General features: G+C 38.1%; 1 protein-coding gene across 4 annotated transcripts in view; it reads right to left on the bottom strand.

Annotated features, from left to right (window-relative positions):
- The window catches only part of DYNC1I1 (dynein cytoplasmic 1 intermediate chain 1), a 325,120-nt gene that overhangs the window by 268,020 nt on the left and 30,369 nt on the right, over positions 1-26,731 (bottom strand). For 2 of the 4 annotated variants that reach the window (XM_049893292.1, XM_049893295.1), the window contains exons 2-5: positions 20,142-20,258; positions 12,008-12,122; positions 9,239-9,329; positions 3,023-3,094 (exon numbers count right to left, since the gene is read on the bottom strand). In XM_049893292.1, coding sequence (XP_049749249.1) covers positions 3,023-3,094; positions 9,239-9,329; positions 12,008-12,122; positions 20,142-20,249 — 386 coding nt within the window. In that variant the 5' untranslated portion in view covers positions 20,250-20,258. The remainder of the gene's footprint in view (positions 1-3,022; positions 3,095-9,238; positions 9,330-12,007; positions 12,123-20,141; positions 20,259-26,731) is intronic. The other 2 variants (XM_049893293.1, XM_049893294.1) reach the window with 1 other exon arrangement.

The following is a 26,731-nucleotide window of genomic DNA, read 5'->3' as shown; positions in this document are numbered from 1 at the left end:
TAGCTGTTTCTTCTCATTTTGAGTCATGCATTTTAAATTACTACTATTTTGAGTCATGCATTTTAAATTACTACTATTCTTTTGGAAAGCAATATGGCAGTAAGTAGCAAGAGCCATAAAAAACAGCATTATTCCTGGGCTGGTTTTATTCCCAAGAATTCAGCCTACGGGAATAAAAAAGGATAAGCAACAAGAAGAGGAAGACGGAAAGTAATGATGATGATGATGACATCCAAATTATCCAATCCCATGGCCAACTGTTTTCCTCATTCTTGATTGCTCTAATCCTGGTTATTATTGGTTCCTTCTTAGTATGCTCTTTCCTTTAGTTTTCCTGACTCCAAAAATCTTGTTTCTTTTCCTTCCTGTCTCATTGTAATTTTGACAGGGCCTTTTACTCTTTCCACCCCCATAAAAACAGGCATCTTTCATCCGAGATTATTTCTTCTTCCCTCACCTCTGTACTCTAATCCTAGGTGATTCTATAAACCAAACCAGTGGCTGTCGAGTCAATTCAAGCTCATGGTGACACCATTTGTGTCAAAGTGAAACTGTGTTCCATAGAGTTTTCAGTGGTTGATTTTTGGAAAGTAGATCACCAGGCCTTTCTTCTGAGGCATTTCTGGGTGGGCCTGAACTGTCAACATTTTGGTTAGCAACCAAGAACTTAACCATTTGTGCCACCCATGGACTCTAGGTGATCCCATAGATGTCCATGTATCATCCACAAAAATAATCCCCAATCTTAATTGCTGCTGAGCAAAATCCTCATTGCCACTGAGTCCCACTTTTTCACATGTCTGTTGGACATGTCCATCTGTGTGCTTTCCCTGTCTCACTTGTCTATGTTTCCTTTGCTTCTCCAATTTCACAATCCTAGTTTAAACCTTCAGTCCTTCTTAACAGACTAATGTTTCCTCAAACTAGTCCTCAGACCTCAAAAGAATGAAAAAACACAGAGTGAGGTGGCTCAGACCTCACCTTAGAGCTGTGGCCCAGGTATGTGTGTTTTTAACAAGATATCAGGTGAATTCAATGAATAGCCAAGTATTCAATAGCCACAGATCTTAACTAGACTCCTAGAATTTTATCTCTTTTTCTACACTCCCTTAACATGTATTCTACACCCTATCCTCTTTGTTTATGCCTTTCTTATCACCTGGTGTGCCCTTGTTCACACTTCAACCTATCCAAAGCACATGCATTTTTAAAGGCCCAGCTCAAATGCCTTCCTCTCCAAGTATACTTAACCTCAGTGATCCCAATGAGAAATATAAAGAAATACTTGGGCCTCTTATTTCACAGCTCTCTCCATCAGTTTACAATCCACTTGACTCAAAAGTAGCTCTGTATCAGCTTGAAGACAAATTTGGAAGATGGTCTGCTGTATGTAATAAGCACTGTTACAAAATCCAAGAACCTGAGAGCATCAGCCAGAGCGCTAGTCTCACTCTGAATTTTTGTCCTAAGCCCAATAACTTAATTTCTACCTTGTTTCTGTGAGAAAATCCCCATCTTGTATCTCAGTTCCTATAAATACTCTCAGTAGTTCCCCTTAAGCAAAATCCACTGTCTGGCTCTTGCTCAGCACCCTTATCCCTGTCTGGAGCAAAGATCTCCTTATTTTTACCTGTGTCCTAATCCCTACACCCTTCCTACACCTGTTCTACCCAGTTTTTTGCAAGTTTCACACACACACACACACACACACACACAAAAAAAAAAAAACATACACATCAATAAAATTAATCAAGAGGCTAGTATTCATCAGACTCTATGTAGGGCACACATACACATCATACACATCAATAAAATTAATCAAGAGGCTAGTATTCATCAGACTCCATGTAGGGCAGTAATGAATCAAATCACTTGTCCCACATGAATATACTATATTTTAATGCAAATAACATGTGACTTCTACATTTGTTTGCCAACTGTGCCCTCTCCCCACGAGGTATTTTCATAAGAGCATTGTTACGGATTGAATAGTGTCCCCCAAAAGTATCTGTCAACTTGGTTAGACCATGATTTCCAGTATTGTGTGACTGTCCACCATTTTGTCACCTGATATGATTTTCCTATGTGTTGCGAATTCTGTCTCTATGATGGAATTAGCAGCAGTTATGTTAATGAGGCAGGACTCAATCTACAAGATTAGGTGGTGTTTTAAGCCAATCTCTTTTGAAATATAAAAGAGAGAAGTGAGTAGAGAGACATGGAGGCCTCATACCACCAAGACAGCAAAGCTGGGAGCAGAGCTTGTCCTGAGGTTCTTGCGCTGGGAAGCTCCTAGTTGAGGGGAAGCTTGATGACAAGGCTCTTCCTCCTGAGCTGACACAGAGAGAGAACCTCTCCCTGGAGCTGGCACCCTGAATTTGGACTTCTAGCCTCCTAGACTGTGAGAGAATAAATTTTTCTTGTTAAAGCCACCCACTTGTGGTATTTCTGTTACAATAGCATTAGATAACTAAGACAGGGGTTATGCTAATTTTTTTTTTTTTTTTTTTTTTTACTGTAACGTAAAAAAAATTGGTATAGCAGTGCTTACATAAATACTTCAAAGGTGGGAGGGTGAGGTCGGCAAACAAAAGTAGATGCTGCACATTATTTGCGTAAAAGTAAAAAAAAAAAATTTACTATAAACTAATTATAGGTGATTTGGGAACTATGGTTTATGATCTTATTGCTTAACTCTATGAGTACAAATATTTGAGAATTGTGACTACATAGCAACACTTCCTTATTTTAGATGGCTTCAAATTAATCTGTCAACTTACCGATGTTCCTTGCAGGCCTGATACAGTGTCTTGCATGTAATAAATTCTCAGGTATTTATTGAATGAATATATGAATGAAGGAACAAATAAATTGTCTTTACCTGCCTTTTCTGCAGATGGACGTGAAGTGTGAGGGTTAGCTGATTTCTAAAGAAATTGTTTTTACTTTTTCATTAAAAAATGAAAAAAGAAAAATCAGGGTAGGTCTGCCTGACTACCTTAATATCCACCACAGCACTTACAAAGAATTCTGTCTTGTACAGCATGATGTCCCCACATGTAGTCCCAGGACAGTTTTCAGACTGACTTCCACACTGCAGAAGGAAAACCTGTCTTAAAAGTGCTGGCCATACCCCTGGCCTGTGCTGAGGGTCAAAGGAGGTCCAGCCATCTTCTTTACCAAATGATCTTGGCAGCTTTACTTAGTTCCTGAAGCAACTGAATTGGAACCCAACTTTTCATGTTCTTCCTCTTCTTTCTGAGTTGGAGAGGCTGCTTTAGGACAGAATACACACCTCCTCTGTGACTAAGTTTCTCGAACTCTTGCTCCACATGTCACCTCTGTCAAACAAATCACTAGTTACAAATCAGACAAAGAAAGCAGTCTTGACTGACATGAGCTTAGTGCCAAACAAAAACTCTCCCGTCAATGCCATTGTAAAGTATCTATTTTTAAATGCCGCTTCCAAAAGAAATCTGAATAATAAGGACGTTTAAAAAAATCCATCCTATCACTCAATCTGTCACATTCATTAAAATGATGTCAATTAAGTAAGGACAGTATTTACTTAATGAGTTAATGTTTCAGTTCCCAGACTCAATTACTTCCTTACTTAGGACTGGCATGGATGATGATAAAGGTTTTCTGATGTCAGAAATAAATCTGGAACAGTGCAATACATACTTACACGCAGCACTTTTTAAAAAGTCTTCTTATTTTACTGTGTGAAAATCTCCCCTCTGTTGCCTAACATCGGATTCCTAACATGGAGGGCTGATATGGGCCACCCCAAGTCACGTAGGCAGTCCATATGAGCTGGATTCAAAAAGAAATGTAGGCTTTCCCACGATAGAGCAAGGACACATTTCCCCTTGAATGTTACACAGAGGACCTGCTGTCAAGCAAGGTAGCTTTTCTAGGAGAAATCCCTGCAACCCTCTTGCTGAAACAGATGTTTACTGTTACTACAGCCATGTGGGTACATACAGTATACTCTGCCTGAAGACAGGATGATAAGATACCAAAAATTATGAACTCATCAGTCAATGTGCTACATAAAGAGATATCCTATATTGTAAATCTCATTTTAATTTCCACAGAGACTGACTTTTAACAAGCCTTTAATCAGTGATTTCAGCCTTCCTGAAGTCCAATTAGCTGTTAGCATCCTGTCAACTTCTCTCTATATAATGATAATTAAAAAAAAAAAATTATATGTGCAAAATTTTCATAGTCTTGTTCAATTTCCCCCATGGTCTTGAGTTATTTTATTGTATATTTTTAGCTTTACCAATGCCTCTTTACTGCCTTCCTTTTAGCTTCTGACTCAGCAGAACACCTTGGAAGATGGTGAGATTTTCACCAAAAAGGGTCAAAAGTCCTTTGAGGCTTGTGTAGTTCCAGAAACCCTGTGGAATCTGACTGAGGCAAAAGATCAAAGTTCTGAGGATTTCCCATTGGGCATGAGGTGCATGTGGCCCTGGAGCACATTCTCCTTTCCTGATATCACTCAGAATGGGGGATGGGGACCACCTGCAGCCAGCACAAGTTGATAGGCACAAACTGCTGGAGACCAACCCAATTTCCTTATTTGAGAGTTCACTAGGCAGCAGATCAGGTAAAGGCTGAGTACATAAAATACCTGAATTTTGCTAAGGTATTTTGTCAACAAGAAACTTAATATTAATTATGCGGAGGCCTCACGTCCAAAGTGAACACTAGAGGACTGCAGAGATCTGCCCCCTTGACCCCAAATTTTAATCTGAAATGTACTCAAAGCTGATAGCCTGAATGACCACTAATCCATTTCTTTTGTGTCTTTGTTCTCCTGTTAAAAGCTTCAGAAGACATTTCTTCATCTGCTACATCTTAGGCCTCCTTGGGATGGGCCTCACCTCCCTAGAGAAAATGTGTGGATACAAGAGTTTTGGGTTAATAGATGCTAGTTAGGATGACAGGCCTCAGTATTTACCTATGAGATTATCTGGGGGACAAAAGGGATAATTTGGAGACGCTGTAGATATTACATGAGATGAAAATGTATTCAACTGGAGAAGTAGGAATCATTGATTCGTAAAAGCAGGCTGAATAGTTTGTACAGTATGATGTAATTTTTGTACAGCCCAGGTGGCTCAGTGGTTAAGAGTTCGGCTGCTAACCAAAAGGTCAGCAGTTCAAATCTACCAGCCACCCCTTAGAAACCCTATGGGGCAGTTCTACTCTGTCCTATAAGGTCGCTATGAATCAGAATTGACTTGATGGCAACAGGTTTGTTTTCTTTTAAATATATTATATATACCCTGAACCAAAATAAAAAAAATATATAGTATGTATGTATATATGTAGACACACATATATATAGCATATGAAAGAATGTACTAAAACCAAAAAACCAAACCCATTGCCGTCAATTCCTATAGGGTAGTTATAAGTTCCAACTTATAACTACCCTATAGGACAGAGTTGAACTGCCCCACAGGGTTTCCAAGGGGTGGCTGGTGGATTTGAACTGCCAACCTTTTGGTTAGCAGCCTAACTCTTAACCACTGTGCCATCAGGGCGCGATATAGATTATGGACACTTGAATCAACCCGCCTAAGTTGAAATCTAGCAGTGTAGCTACTTGCTGTTTGAACTTGAGCAAATCACTTATTCTCTCCGTCTTAGTGTCCTTGTCTGTAAAGAATAGGACAATACTTCATTCATTCAACAAACATTTATCGAATACCCACTATACGGATACAACTTCAAATTTCACTTTGTCCTTGCCCACAAGAAACTCATCATTTTCTTAGGAAGAAAGACATGTATTCAGCTAAACGTAAACCAGGCTTCTTCAAGGGTTGTAAAGTGTTGATACTTCTTTGTTGTATATAAAAGCTGTGGACTGTTGGTTTGAGATCAATATTCTTTATTATACTGAAGAAATATAGTTCTATTCCTGGTGTTCTAAGTTATTAAAAAACGGGAGTAGATATTGAAATTTCTCAAGCGCTATTTCAATATAAAAAAATTTTTTTTTATACATTGTAATAATTATTTTTCCATTTTTGACCTATTTATATGCTGAATTATGGTAACACATTTTACATACTAAATTATCCTTATATTTTTTAATAAATCCTACTTAATATACTCTTAATATTTTGTTGGATTCCAGTTGCCTTAAATATATTCAGGATTTTTTCCTTTATGTTTATAAGAAAACTAGTCTTTCAAACGTTTTGTTAATAATTTTTTTTTTCAGTCCAAGAGCTGGTTCTTTGCTCAATATCATTAATTAGGCAATGATTAATTTGCTCTATCAAAACTAATCAAGAGTAAAAGAAAAAACCTACAAATATAAATTATAAATGAGAAACAGGCTGTAAAAACAGAAGCAGGAATTGCAAAACAAATTGTGACAATTTAAGTTTAAAAATTGTATCATATAAAAATTACCATATATTTCTACTCTCTAACCACCCATTTAAAAATAATTTACTTAACTACTCTTAAAATCAATAAAGGGGATATTTGTTATACCTTATTTTTCAAAGCACTGTTTTTCTCTACAATAGGTATATGCAGTATGCCAATTTCCAGATTAAGTAGTTACAAGGGTCATAAGAAATGTTTGCCAATTTTGACTCAATAAAGATTTTAGCTGTGGTTTGAAATTTTGGCAAATGAATGACAGAGTTTATGTGCGCCTCTAGGTATGACCAGATGTGTTGATTTGAGTCTAAACAACCTTCTGAAAGGTCTTCTACTTTTTGAGGATCATACAGTCCACACAAATAGGCAAATTTATGACTATGGAGTTACATTCTTAGGAATTACAAAGCTCTTTTCCCTAGTCCATGTTTTATGAAGTGTTAAAGTTAACAGTCATCTGTTTTCTACAGAAAAAGATATTCCAAATGGAATTTTAAAACAAATACAACATTCTTCTGCAATTCAATTTTCCTGTCTACTTTATTGAAGCAAAAACATAAATTGATGTTGAATTTTCCTAAGTTCAAAACAAGGGCAGGATTTACTAAGCTTTTCCTAATACATTCTCCTCAAGCAAACTTCACACTTGGCTTTTCTGAAAACCATCTTTTTTTAATGCCAATTCTCTTACAATTCCTATGAAATCTGCTCTTAGCAAAAGATTTACTTATCGACTTCTAGTGACACACTCTTGCCCGAGTTTTCATAGAAAGAAATGAAGCTAATTGGAGTTTGTGTGAGGTAGGAGTGGATTGCATCTTTTCAAAGTGATTCACAAAGTTGAAAAAAAAAAAAAAAGAATTATATAAGACAGGGCAAGAAATGAAGAGTGATATTCCCTGAGAAGGAATAATTGCTGCTGTCCCCAGAGAAATAACAGCTTAGGTCAGCTTTCTCTAGAAAGTTTTCAAAAGGTCTCATCAGCTGTGAAGTCAGTAATAGAATTAAATGCTGCCAACTGCACCGCTGAAGCTAAGCAGCAATGACACAACACCATCATTGTACAGACACAGTCAAATATATTAACTTAATGACAGGCCAGTGGCCCCCTAAGGAATGTGATTACACTGTGCCAGTTTGGGGATAAATGCTAGATCTTACACAACTGTGTTATTATTACTCTTTTTTCCTCAAAGACCTTTTGAAGTGTTCAAAGCAAACGATGAGAGGAGATGTGTGCTGCCCCATATCACAAAGGCGATTTGCTAAAATAAACCAGCCTTGTGCTCACAAAAGCCTCTACTTTCATTTTTTTTTTTAATTGAGAGCCGTGTCCACCGGTTTCAAAAGGCCCTAACAAAATAAAATACTCAGTCTAAAGCACACCAACTGACCAAAAAAAAAAAAAAAAAAACTGACAAATATCAATAATTCCAGTTTTACATGCTGATTTCAAAGAGCAGGAAAAAAAAAAAAAGAAAAACCCACAGCTCTGGCAAATACTAGATTATGCTCATTTCCACATTTTTTGTCCACAAAAATTTCCTAAGCCTGTATAGAAACAATGGCATTCCGGATGAAAATGTTTATGATAATATGTTAAGTGAAATAAGAAAAATAAAAAATTTTATACCCCAATACAGTACATGGCAGCAAAAAAATACACAGGTAGATGGGGTTTAAAGGCATACAGACAAGCCAAAAGGCTGATTTGTTAGAATGGTACTATTGTGAATAATTTCTTCTACTAGTTAAAGCTTTATTGAAGTTTTTTTTTTTTTTTTCAATTAAGAGTCAAAACCAATTGTCACAAACTGGCAGTCCATAAGCCAAATCTAGCCTCCTACTAGCTTTTAACAAAAGTTGTCAACATTTAAAATTTAGTAGATTTTTGTGTAAATATTTGAAATTTTTAGCTTCTTGTGAAAAATTGGAAGATGTGGAAACAGGGTCTATAGTCTCACATAACTCAACCAGCTTGTTCTGTGAGGAAGCCACCTGCCCTTCATAAAGGGGGTACTTGCTAACCAGTTGCCACAGGTCAGACCACACATTCATTTGCTCTGCCCGCCTGTGGGTGCCTGCAGGTGGGAATCCTGTGAAGGCAATAGGATTAAGTAAGTTACTGAGACTCCATCCATACTAATGGACTTCTGGTTTCCCTTCTTCACGTTACATGCACCCCTTCACCTTTTATATACCTTTTCTCTGATCTAATTAAAGAACATCTACATCCACTTTCAGAAGTTACATCAACCCATGAGTACACGTAGTATCATAAAAATATGGCAATTGACTCACTAAAGAGAAGCAGGCAACCCTGATGATAATAACAATAATAAAAACACTGTATGGACTCAGTTCTCAAATGAGTCATTTTTATTAAGCAAATAAATAAGACTCCTGAAGGATTAAATTTAGGGTTCTATCATCTCAGTGTTGTATTCACAAAGATTCTCATGGAAACTAAAACCAAAGGAGGGTAATGAAAGGCTAGATATGTTCCGTTTCTCTTTGGCCCTTCCTTGCTTTCTTTCAGGTCTAAGTGAATGGATGTGTATTTATTTGTTAAACAAAATACGTGGTGCTAAATTAGCATATAGTGTTAACACAATGATACACAAGTTTATCATTTCTACTGTTCAAAATCATTGCTCTGCCATTGCAAATATCGAGCCACCATAAATTTAAACATAAAATGACTGCATGCAGATGCATGTACATTTAATAGTGTAATGAGAATAGAGTGGTATGGTTTTTAGGTTTCAGGTTTTTGTATTATTGACACTCATTAAGGTCTTTATAAAGGGATAATTCTTACCTTGTTAATGGCCCCAGATCGCCTGAGTCTTGACTTCCAGCTTCACTGGGAGTGCTCACTGATTTCGAAGAGGGAGACATAGGGGTTGGGACTAAATAATGAAAATAACAGGTATCCCATGTTAAGAAATGCAGCGGCTGCACTGGTGAAGAGCAGTGTCAGACAAATCAAAACAAATGGACCCAAATTAAAGTAGTTGTATGGCCAGGAGAGATTGAGATGGGATAAGGAAAAAATAAAATAAAAAGGAAAGAAAAGGGAGAAAGTCAAGTGAATTTTTCATATTTTTGGAAATTAAAATTTGAAATGAATTTAAATAGGATTAACTAAGGGATTCTAAGGCCATGTCCACCCTAGCAAAGTAAAGTGGAGAATCAAAATAGTTACCCAGATAATTCAAATCAACTATCTCTCTAACATGAACTATCCAGATAATTCTAATTCTTCACTTTATTTTGTTAGTATAGATGTGACCTATTGAAAAAATAAAATGGGGTGTCTATAAAACTTTGAAAATTTATGAAATATGTGATGCTGAGTAATTTCAAATGGTCAAGGCAAGGCAGAAAACTGGGTTGTATGTACGTGTTTGGAGGTAAGTCCATTGTCCACAGAATATAAACTGCATTTACTGTGAGAAAATCAGTGACAGAAAGAGAAAGGCTCAGCGTTGAACCTAGTAATTTAAAGATCTCTTCCCAAACAAAGGAAAATGCTAGGCTGCTTTATTTTTACATTTAATTAATAGTTTCATCCCATTGTACTGTTGATTGTGTTTGGGACTTGTTTTCCTTCGCCTCCGGCAGCTCGACAAAAGGCTGCCATGTGCACAGGAGTAAACTGCCATTCTGAAGACAAGAAATAGGTTCAAAGATTGAGGTCAGTGCAAGGTGAAAATCTGAGAGCAAGGATAATAAAAGCAAAAAGCTAAAGAAAATGCAAATTTCTTTTTTTCCTCTATCCTTTAGATACAAGCCAAATGTCCTTCAGATGGAAGCTGCCCCAAATAGCCAAGATGGCTTCAGTCCAAATGAATTCACTGGGTTCTTAATATCGCACATGCCAAAAAAACCATATGGGCAAAAAGAGACTTCAGTACATAAATGTAGACTCCCATTTGGTTTCAATCATGTGCAATTTCCTTTTATTTATTTAATAGGGTAAAGGGCTTAACTATTTTGTCCAAATCCTATAACACAATGGCAGATCTGTCAAGAAACTAGGAATTTTCATGTGGCCACGCAATTAATTCACTGATTACCCTCTGCGATAAGTCAGAGGGTAAGTCGGAGAGATGGATGAAAAAAAAAAGTGGGTCCACCCTCACTAGGGCCCCTTTGGGGGGATGCAGGGATAGTTCAGAATTTGGTCATGGTTTAGAAATATTTAACTGTTTTGTTTTTAAAGTTTAATTACTAGTTTTACGCAGAGTAAGGGAAAATAGAACCTACTACTATTATGTCTAAGCTGTGTTCACACTGCAACAGATTTTCAAAGGCTGTTTTGAGGCACAACTATAATTGATTTCAGAGTGTCTAATTTATATCACATTTAAGGTAAGTATGAAAAGTTTGTCAGCTCCTCAAAGAAGGTCTATCAGACAAATATTCCATCAAAGCATAAAGAAGTTAAACAAAATAATCAACACCTTACTGGGGCTTGTCCTATCATTGTTAGGCACAGACATTACATTTGTAGTCATGGTTTACCCAGTGCAAACTGAGGTTTAGTTTAAAAGGCTTTTTAATAGTGCTTTGCTTTGTGTGTATATATTAAATTAAATCTAGCAATACTTAATAATTTATAGGCTTGTTATATATTTTTTCCTTATTTATACTGACATAAACAACTGTCATTTTATTGTACATGGGATAATTTTTATTCTTCATTACCATGGAAATAAATGAAAAATTATTTTAATATAAAAGACAAACCATTTAAAAAAGACCTGTTGTTATATTTATTTATATGTATCATTAAAATGGTTTCCTACTATGTAGTTTTACAGACACCCTAGGATGTCTCTGAAATGAATGGAAAGCACAGAGATAAAAGGAAAATAAAATAATTTATCCCTTGAGACACATACTCAAGTGACAGAGTAAACACATTAAGTGCAAGTTACTTTCAACAAAAATAAAACAAATAGTTCAATATTCAAACCCTAGTGATAAAATGAGGTCATGAACAATTAACTCAAAATCAATGAGTTGGAGGAGGGGTGGTGAAGTGAAAATGCCATTAGCAATGGAACCAAGATGTACAATAAAGTTGAATAAATTTAGACTAGTCAATTAGCTGCTAATGTGCCACCATTTCAGAATTTCCATCAAATTTCCCACTGAGCACTGTATTTTCATCTTGAAATAACTCCATGCCTGTGGTGGTTATAAAATTCATGACCAGATGCACTGTACTTTGGCAAAGACAGGTTAGGATTCAGCAACGGAAAAGTAGAACAAATTAATAAATTTCAAAATCACTTGTATTTTTACCGTGTAGCAAATCATTTAACAGGTACGGAATAATCTAATAGTAACACAGTGGAGAAAGATGACTATATAATTGGCTCATAAGCAGCAAATTGCTAAACACTCTACAACCTTTCCTTCCATCTCTTCCAGCCCCAATTCCAAAAAATACAAGCAAATAAAGTGTAAACCACAAGACTTCTTAAAAAATAAAAATAATAAAGCTAAAGACTTAAGAGACAAGCAAACACTGGACATGGTAAATCCCACAATAGTAACACGAAGCACTTTTAAGTACCTAGAGGGGGCTCCGGTGATATACCAATGCTTTGTAGCAGAGCCTCCGTTTCGCGGCGTTTGCGATCCAGATCAGAGTCGTCCTGAGCAGGCTCTTTCTTCTGCTGCATATCAGCCTAAAAAGTCAATGGCAGTAAGAAAAGTTAATAACATCACTAAATTAATGCTTTTCCTGGCTGAAACCGAAAATGCTAAATGCATGGTGGGGAAGACCAAGCGAAAGCCCCAACTAGATATAATCACAGGTATAAAGGATGGAAATAAAATTAACTGCTCCATTTAATAATTACTAACCCAAAGCTTTCTCTTCTATTACAGGGTGTAAAAGTTTCTCACATCTGGTTTTAGAAGCAGTCATGAAGGCAAAGTATTTCTGACCTGGGATATGGTTTTTAAAAAAATTGGTCTGCTTTTTTAGACTTCCTTTTGCCTTCTGGGAATACATAATGTCATTCCTTGACGAGTGTGTATTTGTAAGATTTATACCTCATGTTTAAAGTCAGAATTGTGCAAACAAGGAATCATTGGGATCTGGCTAAAGAGTAAAATTATTTATGAATATCTGTAACTATAAAATACACTATTTGTCTTCGTAGTATAAATTTACCATAGTTTAAAATAAACAGGGCTGAAATGTTTATCAAGGTATGTGAACAATATTGATGTAAATTTTGTTACTTGATTCTGATTTTCATAGGCTTCAATTATACATTCTAACTCAAAGGAGGAAAATATCATGTAGACAAATATAGTGTAAAATATAGTTTTTAGGAGAAGTTGCTTTCACCAACTCTGTCTAAAAGGCACGGTACATACAGACCTCTTGTAGTCAGTTCCTGTGCCCAGTTGGTGTTTTTTCAGGACATCAATAATTCAAAATACAGGTTAAGGAAGGTCAGGGCTGGGATTCTGAGGGCACCTTAAACATTCCAGGCCTCTTCTCTATTTCATAACACAGTTACTGCTCAAGACAAAGTATTCACCTCACATCCTTGATGCATAGTTACCTTACCACAAAGCTTTGTGAGTTTACAGAAGTGAAGCTGTCTTAAGTTGGTCAAAAATCAACCAATTATCCAGTTATCAGACATACTATCCTCTCCAGGGATAGGGTGAGCACCCTAACAGGCACATTATCTCCTTGGATGTGCTGTGTACAATGCAAAGCAGTGAAGCAGAGTTTACATCACGGTATCTTAAGCAGAAGAATTCATGTAACTTTTGACTTAACCCCCAAGACAGTAAACTACACATTAATTATGTGTTAAGTACATCTCTGCATGTGGCACCGGATTCAACACTTATTATTCTCCTTGGACTTAAAATGCACTCTCATCTTTGAAGTCTATCTGCCTTTGGAAGGAAGCAGCCATTGTGCAGGGCAAGGAGGGCTGATAAGAGTATTGGAAAACTTCAGGCACTCTCAGGTAACCCAAAATTCTGAAATAGCAGTTCAACCTCTATCAGTGAAGATATCAAAGTTTATGTGTCTGTTCCAATTTTAGCATTTGGACCACTGAAGTGAATTCTCAAAGTTTATACACACAACAGAGGCAAAGATTTAACTAAGATGGGGAAAAGGACTTTGTAGAGTGAGTTGTATCAACATTCACTTACCATATACAATAATAGGAGGAAGAAAGGAAATAAGGGGAAAAGAAAGAAAGGGAGAAAGAGAGAAAAGGTAATTGCCATAGCAACTACTGAAATTCAAAGGAAAATACAATAATAAGCTAAGTTTGTCCTAAGAATCCAGTATGGACGGTATTACAGCGAAGAGTTAAGCCATAACTGGATGGTCAGTTCCACTGAAAACAGATTTAGGTTTATTTTGTTCACCATTATATCTTCACATCTAGCTCAGTGTCTGGCACATAGTAAAAATCAAAACCAAAACATAGTAACATAGTAAGTACTCAATAAAAACTGTGATGAATGAATAAACGAACGAATGAACATATATTTTTAAAGGGTAGTCATTATTCTATAGCTATAGAATCTTAGAATTATATAATTTCCAGGCCAATTTCCACCAGCTGTACTCCATTCAGGAACCCCCTTTACAACATCACAGTTAGAAGGAAAGTCATCCAGGCTTCCAGGGACCCAGCGCTCACAATACAGCCATTTCTATACTCTAGTAACAAACAAACAAACAAATCTTTAACCCTCACTCAGTCTTTCAACAGAAAACTTATTGAATGACAGCAGATACATAGTGAGTGCCATTGGTAATGAAACTGAGAAGTCCTAATGGAACTTATATAGAGCAAATAGAAAAAGATCTGCTTTTGAATAAACTTAGGATGGTTATCCTTAACTTCCTGTCACATATACCCTATGCAGAAAAGCCCAGGATCTGTTTTTATGAAATTCAGTCTACCTTTAATCATGAACAACTTGTCTGCTAACCAAAAGTTTGGCAGTTCGAATCCACCAGCTAACCTTTGGAAACCCTATGGGGCAGTTCTACTCTGTCCTATAGAGTCGTTATGAGTTGGAATCAACTCAATGGCAATGGGTTAACCACTAAGCATTCATGAAATGTACCAGACCATAAATCATGTGTCAATAGGCATACCTACACACTGTGCAAAAACAGTACCCCTGAACTCCACCTCCAAAATTTTACTTAAACGATACAAGGTGTCTCTGCAACTCATTCTCTGCCCTTCTCCTTTTCTAATTCTTAGGAAAAGAGGTAATATAATGGTAGATAGATATAGAGATAGTTATAGAGATATAGATAAATGTCTGTCTAGCTATAGCAGAAGCTTAGGAAAACTATCAACACTCAAAGTTGGCCATGAAAAATGCAAAATTAGGTAACCAAAGCTTATTGGGAATAAAGGCAGTTCTTATCTGCTACCAGTTAGTCTCTTAAACTACAGAAAGTGTTATTTTATCCAAGACAACTATATCAAATGCCTTAGTTATAAAACTTTTTGATTTTTCCCATGCAAATACTATAGAATCTTATTATGCTGTAATGACTCAACAAGGAGTAATTTCACAGTACTAGTAATTAAAAATACACAAGGTGCCTTTCCTAGCAAGTGATATTTCTATTTATGAGGAGTAGTTGCATCTATGGCCCAGAGAGGACAGAAAGGGGAAATATTAGAGAGGAAATAAAATTTGTCAGCTGAGAATCATCGATCACTTTTCCAAAGACAGTTCAACATTTATTAAAAAAACAAGTGAGGATGGGCCAGGAAAGCCCTGCCCACCCTACCTTCCAGCGATTTGGTAGAAGCCCAAAGACAAGACAAAACTCTAGGGTGGCCCCATTAAGCATACCTCATTGCACCAAAGCCAATTTTTCATGAGACCAGGCCTGTATATTTATTTTTAAATCAGATTTCGTCCATAATACCACAACCAAGAAAGCAGTTGACATCCAAAGGAGCAGAGTGTGGTAATTTTATATAACATGTACACAGTTTCTAGATTCCGTGGAGACAGTCAGACTGGGTGGTCTTAATTCACACTAGTTTTCAGACTTAGGGCAAAAATAATGTCACTCAGATTAAAGTGTTTTAAATTTGTATGTTTTGTTTAAAATGTAAGCTTAAAGAAAGTTTATGAAAATCAAGCCTATAAGCTTGAGGCTATTTCTAACTCTCTATGGTAACAAAAACTAGAAAATCTTAGACTCAGGGGTCACTGACAGTGGCCTTTTGACTGGAGCATCCCATAGACTCAGAACCAGAAGCTTCCAAAGAAATTTACATAAAAGAACTCCATGCACTTGAAAAGGATGTCTGGGCCTAGTTTCTCAGACTGGCCCTAACTAGTTTATGTGTTCATTAATTCATTCTGCAAGCCTTTATCGAAAACCTCCTATGTGGCAGGATTTTGCTAAATGAATCTCAATAATATATATATAAAACATACAGCTCCGATCTCAAAAGCTTGCACTCTATTGGGATAGAAGACAACCAAAGAGGCAAATATAATGCTCTATGCTAAATGACTTAATAAGGTTGAGGACAGAGAGCAGGACTAACCAATTCCTGAGTGGAGAAAGATATCAGAGAAGGATTCCTAGAGGAAGAGACATGGAGATCAGAACTAAATGGTGAAGGACAATGACAGAATCAGGGGAGGAGTGAAACGAGTGAAGAGACTTCACAAACTCCAAGTCAAAAGTGAGTGTAATCCATCAATGGACATGTAAGTAGCTGAGTCTAGCTGGAATGTGGATTTCAGGGAGAAAGGAGATGGGGAGAAAAGAGAGTACTGTTATATCTACTCAGAACCTGAGAGTTATTGTAAATTCGGGGTAGGAAGTGATGAGAGAATGACCCCAGGTTTCTGGTTTGGACAACTAGCTGAAGGAAGGTGTCTTTTCTGAAATTGGAGGTAGAGGGGAGTATTGCTAAGGCTTAGACATGTGGGGCCCAGTGTGCTCATCTGAAAAAGAAGGAACAGAATAGATTAATTCTACATTTCTTTCAGCACCCAAAATGTGATACCATGACACCAAAAAAAAAAGTTGCCATTGAGTTGATTCCAATGTGTGTCAGAGTAGAACCGTGTTCCATATGGTTTTCAATCATTGATTTTTTGGATAGATCACCAGGCCTTTCTTCCAAGGTGCCTCTGAGTAGACTGGATGCTCCAATCTTTCTGTTAGCAGCTGGGTACTTCACCATTTGTGCCAACCAGCAACTCCTCCCATGAACCTATTGTTGACTGCAGTTGAGTTGATTCTGACTCATTGTAACCCCATGTGTGCAGAGTAGAACTGTGCTCCCTAGGGTTTTCAAGGCTGTGACCTTTCAGAAGAGGATCACCAGATCTGTCTTTCAAGGCACCTGTGGGTAGGTTTAAACAGCCAAACTTTCAGCTAGTAGTTGAGCACTTAAAACCATTTGTGCCATCCAGGGACTTCTCCCACGAAACTAGGGGACCCAATTACAAGTCTGTTCTAATAATGAGGCATTTCTGAAAAATGGCCTCATCAGCAGTGACCCTGACAAGTGTAATCAGCCATTTCTTGGGGCCCATGCTGCCTACTCTAAAAGCTGATCTCAGAAGCTGAATAATGACTGTTTCTGACTGAACAATTCTACTATTCTGCATCATCTCCTTGAATCCTCACGGAACTCTGTGAGGAAGGCAGAACTACTCTCTCCTCTTTACAGAATAGAAAAGAGGTTTGGAGAGTTTCCATACTCATGCAGGGCCATTCTGTAAAGGGCAGAGCCAAGTTTCCCAGCCACCTCGAAAACCTCTCTGCTTAACCACTGTGTTTTACTGTCTTCTGTCTTACAGCATCAGATACTCAGAACAAACCAAGTCATCATAGTCTACAAAAGGTACTTAAACTGAAGAGACAAAATATCTTTTTTGTTTGTTTGTTTGTTCTTGGTAGGGAGGTGAGTAGGTTGTGGAAGGAGAAGATTTAAAGTTAGGATAAACCTTGAAGATGATGTAGTCCAATGGTTCCCCAAATCTGGTACCAATTAGATCTTTCCAATCATAAACTTTGAGCATGGGGGACTGTGTGTCAACTTGGCTGGGCCATGATTCTCAGTGGTTTAGCAGTGTGTAATGATATAGTTTGGCAGTTATGCAACAATGTAGTTATCCTCCATTTGTGATATAATGTAATCACTTCCATAATGTGATCTGATGCAATCAGCTAATCAGATGTAATGAGAGTTTCCTTGGGGGTGTGGCCTGCATCCAATATGTATGGACATTCTGACAAAGCTTGCTAGCTTTTAGTTGCTCTGGATCCTGCATCTGGGTTGTCATCATCTGACCTCCAGTTCTTGGCACTTGAGCCCATGGCCTGCTGTATTGCCTGCCAATCTTGGGATTCATCAGCCTCCACAGCCTGCCACCTGGCCTGTTGATCTTGGTTTCATCAGCCCCTGCAGCTACATGAGTCAGGAGAAGCTTCCAGCCTGATGCCTGACCCACAGACTTGGGACTTGCCAGCCTCTACAACCACATGCACCATTTCCTTGAGATAAATATCTCTCTCTCTCTCCCTCTCCCTCTCCCTCTCCCTCTCCCTCTCCCTCTCCCTCTCCCTCTCCCTCTCCCTCTCCCTCTCCCTCCCCCTCCCCCTCTCCCTCTCCCTCTCCCTCTCCCTCTCCCTCTCCCTCTCCCTCTCCCTCTCCCTCCCTCTCCCTCTCCCTCTCTCCCTCTCCCTCTCCCTCTCTCTCTCTCTATCCATGCTTCCCCGGTTTTGCTTCTCTAGAGACCCCAGTCTAACACAGGGACGAAGACTTTGTACTGATACATGATTCTTATGTAGCTACTCCATTTGAATCTGTGAGGCAGGGCTCCATAACCACCAGCTTAAGCCAACCCATCAGTTTAAAGATGAGGGAAGTAAGACTTTAAAAAAAAAAAAAAAAAAAAAGACTTTATGTGATATTAATTCCAAAACTAGGTAGAGACCAAGAAGAGCTCAGGTGTTTCACACTCTCCAGCTCCCCTCCCCCACAATCCCCCACAGCTCTTTCCACTGTATAACAAGCTAAATCTCTATCAAGAAAAAATGCTTCTTGTAGAAGCAAAAGGGGTGGCCTGCTTCTATCAGCCTTATTTGCCTATAATTTCCCTCCAAATTCGTAAAATGAAAAAGATGAAGCAGACAGCATAATTTGGAATCTGATTTCCCATATCACATCACATTTTATGGCAATTCTATGAAATTCAAGTTGGATATTAGGATGTCAGTTTAAAAGGAAACTGGTTATTAGTAAAGGATAACAGGTGCTTTAAAACTACAGTAAGCATTGACATTTGAAGGAAAGGAGACATAATAACTTAATGCTTTTGGCTTTGCATGGAAACGAATAGCCGTTCCTTACCAATTCTCACCTCTATTTCACTCAAAGACTGCGTCTATAACAGCAAAGATCTCCCAGGGAAAAGCATTATATATGCTGTCAAGGACAAATAAACTATCACATCCATCAAAGTGTAATGGTGCCCAGAGATGCAAGATGCCAGAAGGCTAAAATGCAACTGTAATTATGTTTTACTTTGTTGAAAAATAATAACTGTTGTATGTCAGTTACCTTGGTCACCAGCCTTATAGTGTGAAACAACACTTTTTCAGATTATGAGACATAAAAAATATGTGTTCTTTCTCCTTAAAGAAACACTCAAGTAGGGAAGCAGGCCTGGTTTCTATACACACAAGCAAATCACACCATACAAAGTTTTCTTCTTAGAACCTATCCAAACGAACCCTTGGGATCTGGTTTTAGTAATAAGACTTGGTATATTTCTATAATGCCACAACAAATTGGAGAATTAAACATAAATTGCTTGTTGGATTCAGATAGTGGAAGAAAACATGATATGACAGGAAGGCTACTGGGAGTCAATAGTTCAAAATTCTAGGTCTAGCAGGTGAACAGGCTATGTTTCACCTTGGGGTCTCTGCCGCATTTTTTGGCATAAAGAGGAGCCTGTGCATGGAAGGTCTCTAAAATCTCTTCTAGCTCTAACATCTCATAGTTCTATGCCCACGGAGCAGACTCTATTATACTATCCACTTTCTCACCAAGGTGGGAAGGCATAGCTTTCCCCTTACCAGAGCTAGAATTCTTATTTACCTGGGAAAATAAATATCACTTAGAAACAATGTAAATCTATTGGCATTATTTTTTTTCCTAAAATGCTCTTATTGGTAGTTTTTTAAAACCTTAAAAAGAAAACAAAAAAAAACAAATCAACACTTACTAAGTACTACCTATATCCTAGGTACTGCTAAACACTTTACAAGATTAGCTCATCTAATCTTTACAGCCCCACAATGTAAACATGTTATTATTCCCATATTAATGATAGGAAACCGAGACACAGAAAGGTTAAGGAATGTCTAACAATTAAGGGACCACAGACCACCTTCAGGGTTCTGTTCAAGTTTGGGATGAGCTGGGAGCTTGGGGACCACTGGGCCAAATGTTATCCAGCATTTAAGTGGTATGACCACCACAGAGCAGATGTCAGTGACCTATTACTCTATGTAGCGATCTACTCTTCTTATTCAGGTATCATAAAAGGACTAGTTTAGGGGGTTCTATTTATCCATTCGATTAGTCCCTTAGAATCAAGTGATTTTCCTTTTTCTCCATAGTACCCCAACATACAGTACTTACCTCTTTCTTTTTTCTCTCCTCTTCCTTCCGCTTCTTCTCTTCTCTTATCTGTGCTAAGCGCTGTTTTTTGCGCTCTAGCTCAGCTTTTAAGTCACTTTTGTCAGACATGTTGATTTCCTTGGAGGAAAAGAAAGAAAAGTGTATGTATATAAAATGTATATATGAATAACCTTTCTGTATTACCATTGCAAAGATCATTCAAAGCAAAATCCAGCTTAAAATTTTGACTTTTTGGGCTATAACTGGTTGTATTACTTAAAAAAAAAAAAAAAAACTTAGCCTATGTTAAAGAAGCAGAGAAACATATTAAGTTAGATCTGGTCTAATGCTGTATAAAATCTTCCCCTAGTATATATACATAAATACTTGAACAAAGAGAATGTTATTGTCTATTCTGGTCTAAAGAAAAATAGCAACATATAATAAGCAACGCATTTTCTGCACAAGTTTGTTAACAAATCACCAAAAACTAAGAGAATCAAAAGAGAACCATCAGCTTGACTTCCAGTGTAGATGATAATGGACCAATTCATCCCAACACTGAGAAAAGAAAATGGGCTGTCATAAACCCTTAGAGACATGCCCCCCTCAAATTTCTATGGTTTCAATAAACATTCCTCCACTGAACTTGGGCACACAGAGATTTCATTTTGCCTAACATTTCATGCTTCAGGGAAGACAGCCACTGAAGACCTAACACGTTAATATCCTTTTTTGGTAAAACTCCTCCTGAACTGTCACAATTAATTTCATCTCCAGAACAACCCTATTTCTATCAAACTTTCATTTGCATCCTGAATGTAATATCGTTTATGCTGCCACTTTCCCCTTTCAAAGCACAGAGTATTTGTTAACACACCAAATCAGAGAGAACAGTATGGCAAGAGTTCTCAGGAAATTTTATTCAAAGGAGACTTAAGGTTAATGGTGATGTCAGCACTGGTAGTAGTGGTGCCAGAAATATTTTCAAACAAAATGGGTTTGGAAAAGACTCTCACCAATTGTAAAGGATGATACTTGTCTCTTTTGTGCTCCCAACTGAAAGTTAACACAACAGGTTATTTGTACACAATTACAATGAACATATAATGTCTTCCAATGTAGACGACAGAAAAATGGAAGGCAAAAGAAAAAGAGACAAAGAATGCAAAACAATGAAAACTCTTCAAACTCTCTGTCAATGCCCTAAGAAGGTGATCAAGGACCTGCAGTCATTCGCTGACACATTTTCAGACAAATACACACATTCCGGAAGTGTACTGTGTTCCAGGAATGTATACATTCCTGTTCAGAGGGCTCGTAAAGTAATAACAGTGATGATCACAATAATCAATCTCTGCCACTCCTGATCACACCCTGTCTTTATTTTTCAACAAACCCTTGCCGAATATTTAATCCACGTTAGAAACTTTATAATGCATAAGGGTACAATGATAAGCAAAACCACATTCTTTCCTTCAAAGAGTGCATGCTTCAAATCTCTGGCCACGTGGTGTAGCTGGAGATGCTATCTGAGATATCAGCTTATTGATTACTGAGTGTGTACTAAGTGCCAGGCAGGTTATACTTATCATCACATTTAATCACAATTCAAGAGACCACTATTTTTATTAATGCCTTTTCACAATTAAGATAAAGGAAACTCTGCAAAACCTAAGACTATATAGTCAATACATGGCAGAATCTAAATTCAATTATGTCCGTGCTCTGAACTACACCACATTGCTGATCCTCAATGTAAAAGTTGAGAGGGAATTAAAAACAGAATAATAATCAAGATCTGATGGAATAGGCCAGGGTGAGCTTTGAGGAACTGGTGAAATTTGAACTGGATGTTGAATGAGGTTTGGAACTAGCAAAGGAAGGAAAGACATGAATGTATAAAGGTCTGCAGAAGAGAGAACCAGCAGGTTGAGTATAAAAGATGTGGGTGAATTCAAGCCAAGACATATAAACTTTAGTTGGCAAGAGTGAATGTGTGGAGGCAACTAGCGAAGGTTTGGGAAAACAGAAAAGTGAATTCTATTTGGTATAATGAATGGGTGCTAAGACATCACAGCAGATTTTTGAAAGGGAAAGTGACAAAATGCAAATGGAATTTACTTAAGGCTATTCTTGTCCCTGCCTGCAAAACAGGAGCAGAAAGCAGAAGTGAGGAAACCTGCTGGGAGGCTGGTGCTAACACCTATCTGAATCAATTGCACCTGCACTGGGATGGTAGGTGAACACAGAATGTAGAGAATATATATCAGAAATAGCACAGCCAAGGAGGATGAAGGAACTCTTCTTAGCCTTTAGATGCGGAAGCCAAAGAGAAAGATTCAGTAACAATTCAAACTGGAAGAAGCAAAGAGAATGGTTGTGAAATTGGGAAGAGGAGGAAAGGAGAAAATGAAAAAACCTTTCAGCATGTCACGTTTTGGGTGTCAACAGGACTTCTGGGGATGAGAAGCTATATAACAGAGTTTGGAGTCATCTACCTACAAAAGACTTTTTAAACCTGAGTCACAAATTCAAAGTCCTACGGGAGCCAGATAACATAAGGGAGTGAAGCAGTGACTAAGGCCAGCCAGAAAGCAAAGGACCTAACTAAAGAAGGCAGCTTCAGCTTGCTGTTGACAAGAATAATATGGACTGAGTGACTAGATTTTTTTTTTCTTCGAGAGGCCATCAAACTAGTAAAAGTGAAGTTTATCACTAAAATACTCATTGCCAGTAATTTTCAAAACTAATGGGTAAACCTCCTGGCTGGAGGGAATTAGAACCTAACTCTGGAAGCCATCTGAGAAGTTGTACACACTGTTGCCCAGTGGGGGGCCAACCTAGTTTGTACGTTTGAGATTTGTCTGCCGTCAGAATGAAATGTACAATCAAGAAATCACTGTTAAAGCAAGGGCGGTGTCATTCTATGCTGAAAGCAACTAGTGGAAACTTCTTGGAACACTCAACTTCCCTCTCCTCCACATTTCCCCAATTTTTATCTACCTTACTCCAGTCCATCAAAAGTGTCTTCTAGGACTTCAGTTACATATTACGGTCATTAAGGAGCAAAGCATGTAATGGGAACATCGTGTGTTCGTTGTGATTTTCTTGCAAAGAACTTCAACCACAAGTGGGAAGCAAAGTATATTCTTGGTAGATCTCTGCAGAGGGCAATGGCTTTCTTACAATTACAACTGATAAATATGTCTGACTATGCTGGCCATTTAAGGTGATATTCCCTGTCATAGAGTCAATATTTCAAAAATAAAAAAACAGTAACATCCAGAGAACTTCTAAAAAAGATTATAAGTAGTGACATTTCAAATAATACTCTTCACTTTTTAAATGTGGTAGAGCTACAGTGTTAAGAGACACAGCCACAGAGTACCTTCCACATATTGATTTTTTGGATCTATTCCAAAAGAGACACTTAGCATCAACCCCTAGGAGAATAAGAAATCTCAAGAGAACGCCTCATAAAAGATATGGAAAGGACCCATTATAGTAAGTCAATGGGCCTTTACACACAGTGAAATGGCTTAAATAGTGGCATTAAATGCAGCGTCAGCACTGAACTCCACAAGGTTTCCTGAGGGGCTTGCCAGTCTGACCCACTAAATCTTCCTGCACATCAAATAAAGCTACTCGAGGTGCAAAGCATGGGGAGGGGGTAGGGGGGCATGAGTTATAGAGATTCCTGTGGCTAATAGCGAATGTATGTCAAAGGCAATTCTGATGCTTTCAACCTGAGAAAATAAGAGTCAGAGAGCTACTTGCTGCTAATTATTGCTCACTTACTTCACACACAGAAAAAGCTGGTCTCTTTTGTTTACAAATGGCAAGAGGTCAGGTAGATAAAGGAAATCCACCTCTGGGTGTAAGGCTCCTCCCTGTTTGATCATCAACATGCTCTACTACTCACCAAGGAACTCCTGGCTCAACTCCACCCTGGTTTAGGAACAGTCAAAGGTCAGTCTCACCCCAGCTCCATCCATTCTGGTGAGGGTTAATGCACTTCTGCGCTGCCTGCTCAGCCCTCCTTCTTACGGAGCCCATATTCTGAATTCCCTCTCTGCTCATGGCATCTCCCCTGCCCATGCCCTCTATATTGCCCCCACCCTCCACATCTTAACTAATGCTTTCTTGCAAACCCTCCAAGCACAATCCCATTTCACCTCTTTTTCTTATCTTGTCCTCCAAATTACTATCACCCAACAACATATACTTTGGACATGTTATTAGGAGGCACCAGTCCCTGGAGAAGGAAATCATGCTTGGTAAAGCAGAGGGTCGGCAAAAAAGAGGAAGACCCTCAAAGAGATGCATTGACACAGTGGCTGCAACAATGGGCTCAAGCATAACTGCAATTGTAAGGATGGTGCAGGACAGGGCAGTGTTTTGTTCTGTTGTACATAGATAGGGTCACTATCAGTTGGAACCAGCTCGAGAGCACCTAATGACAACAATAGATAAGCCAAAGTTCACATCAGCCACCCTATTGAATCTGGACTACAAACATATAGCAAATCTACCCCCTATTAACTTTTTTCAAATTTCAACCCCCTACCTCTGATTGCCCTTTTGTTCACAGGTTCACCTTTGTCCTCTGCTTAGCATTGTCACTACAACTTATTCCATCCGTCATCCCAAACGTCTCAACTCTGATAACTTTTGCTTCAGCCTATGTGTAACCCCAGTGATCCAAGTAAATGAGTCAATATAAGTAGAACTCAGAATTGTGCCTGACAAATATTAAACATCTAATAAAAATTCTTTCTTCTTCCTCCTCCTCACCTTGTCCTTCTCTTCCTCTATTATTATTATCATTATTCCCCATCTACTCTTTCCCCTATCACCAATTCCACCCTAATTCAATAATCAAAGTCATCACTAAAGGGTCACTGCAATCATTTTAAAAAACAGTGAGAAGCACATTAAAGGTTTATAACACATTACTGATTTAATAGCAATATAATCAGAGTGAGGAAAGCCAAAAACATAATGGGTTATAAAATGGGAGGCATATGGGAAAAGAAATGTGACAAAGAAACAAATATTTTAATACACGTGTCATTGAACTTAGTAATAATAAACTTATCCTCAAATTTTCTGTTGAATATAAACCAGTTGCTGCAGAATCAATCCCAACTCGTGGCAATCCCATGTGTGTTAGAGTAGAACCATGCTTCATAGGGTTTTCAATGGCTTTTTTTGGAAGCAGATTACCAGGCATTTCTTCCCGGGAGCCTCTGGGTAGACTTGAACCTCCAGCCTTTTGGATAAAAGCTGAGCATGTTAACCATTTGCACCACCCAAGGGAATTACATATCAAACTGTCCCAGGTAGGCATCCTCCCCTCTTATCCACTTCTTCCAGAGAAGTCATTTTACCTCCCTGGCAACACTTCCCAGTCTTCCTTGTGTCTCCTTCTCACTTTTTTTGTCCACAAACACCCATAGAGAAAGAAATATTTTCAGCTTTTCTTGAACCCAACAATGAGACCTATCATCTTCCGTTTTCATTCCCGCACATATCGTCATGGTATGGTTTGGTCCTGTTTTGAATCCAACGTCTAACAGAGCAGAAGCAAAGGGATCAGGTCTGTTTACACAGCTGCTGAGTAACAGAAACTCCCAAGGCTTAGTGTTTGAACATATAGATCTCCATTTCCTTTCAGTTGTCTAAGTTGGCAGTAGTTTGGGATTCCGTTTCTAATGCTTGCATATGAAAATGTATTTTTAAGCTTGAAGACAGAATTCTAGGAGGTTTAAATCATTGCCCAGCTGTTGCCAGATATCATTGGAAAAAAAACTACCCCAAAACAAGTTTTCTTTTCCTTCCTGAAAACAGTTGCTCTTGTCAGATCTTCATTATCAGCTATCGAACTTTCAATCTTCCACTAGGTATGTGTAATAAATTTGATTTTTTACAGCCTCATTTCACCTGCCTGGATTCTCATAAATACAGCTGCCTCCTTCCAACTTTGTGGGAGGCCAAGGGATGATATGAACCACAACCATTACTCCACTTGTATAGTACCTCTCACAGGTTATAGGGCTATAGGAGTCACAGGAGGGAGTTGACTAGAGAAAGATGTGGAACGGTCATTTGCTAAATTTTTACAGCCATCAGTACACTATGAAAAGAACACTAAAAAGAATCCATTACATAAGGAGTGTGCCCTGGCCTGGTCTACTTACACTGTACATCTGCAGTTCTCAAGCTTTTGGGTAACAAAACAAACCCAAACCCGTTGCCATCAAGTCAATTCTGACTCATTGCGACCCTACAGGACAGAGAAGAATTGCCCTATAGGGTTTCCAAGGAGCAGTTGGTAGATTTGAACTGCTGACCTTTTGGTTAGCAGCCTGAGCTCTTAACTACTGCGCCACCACAACTCCTTTTAGTAACAGGCCTCTTTACAGTCTTAAAAATTATCGAGGACCTCAAAGACCTTTTGTCTATGTGGGTTTCATCTATTAACTATATGAAAAGCTAAAACTAAGAAAAATTTATATATTTATTTTAAAAGAACAATAAACTCATTGTTGTTAACGTAACATTTTTGTGAAAAAATATATTTTTCAAGATGAAAAGTAGTGAGAAGA

Source organism: Elephas maximus, chromosome 8 (genome assembly GCF_024166365.1).
Source record: "Elephas maximus indicus isolate mEleMax1 chromosome 8, mEleMax1 primary haplotype, whole genome shotgun sequence".
Classification (NCBI taxonomy): domain Eukaryota; kingdom Metazoa; phylum Chordata; class Mammalia; order Proboscidea; family Elephantidae; genus Elephas; species Elephas maximus.
The sequence above is the reverse complement of the archived record's forward strand: the minus strand, read 5'-3'. Positions and strand labels throughout refer to the sequence as shown.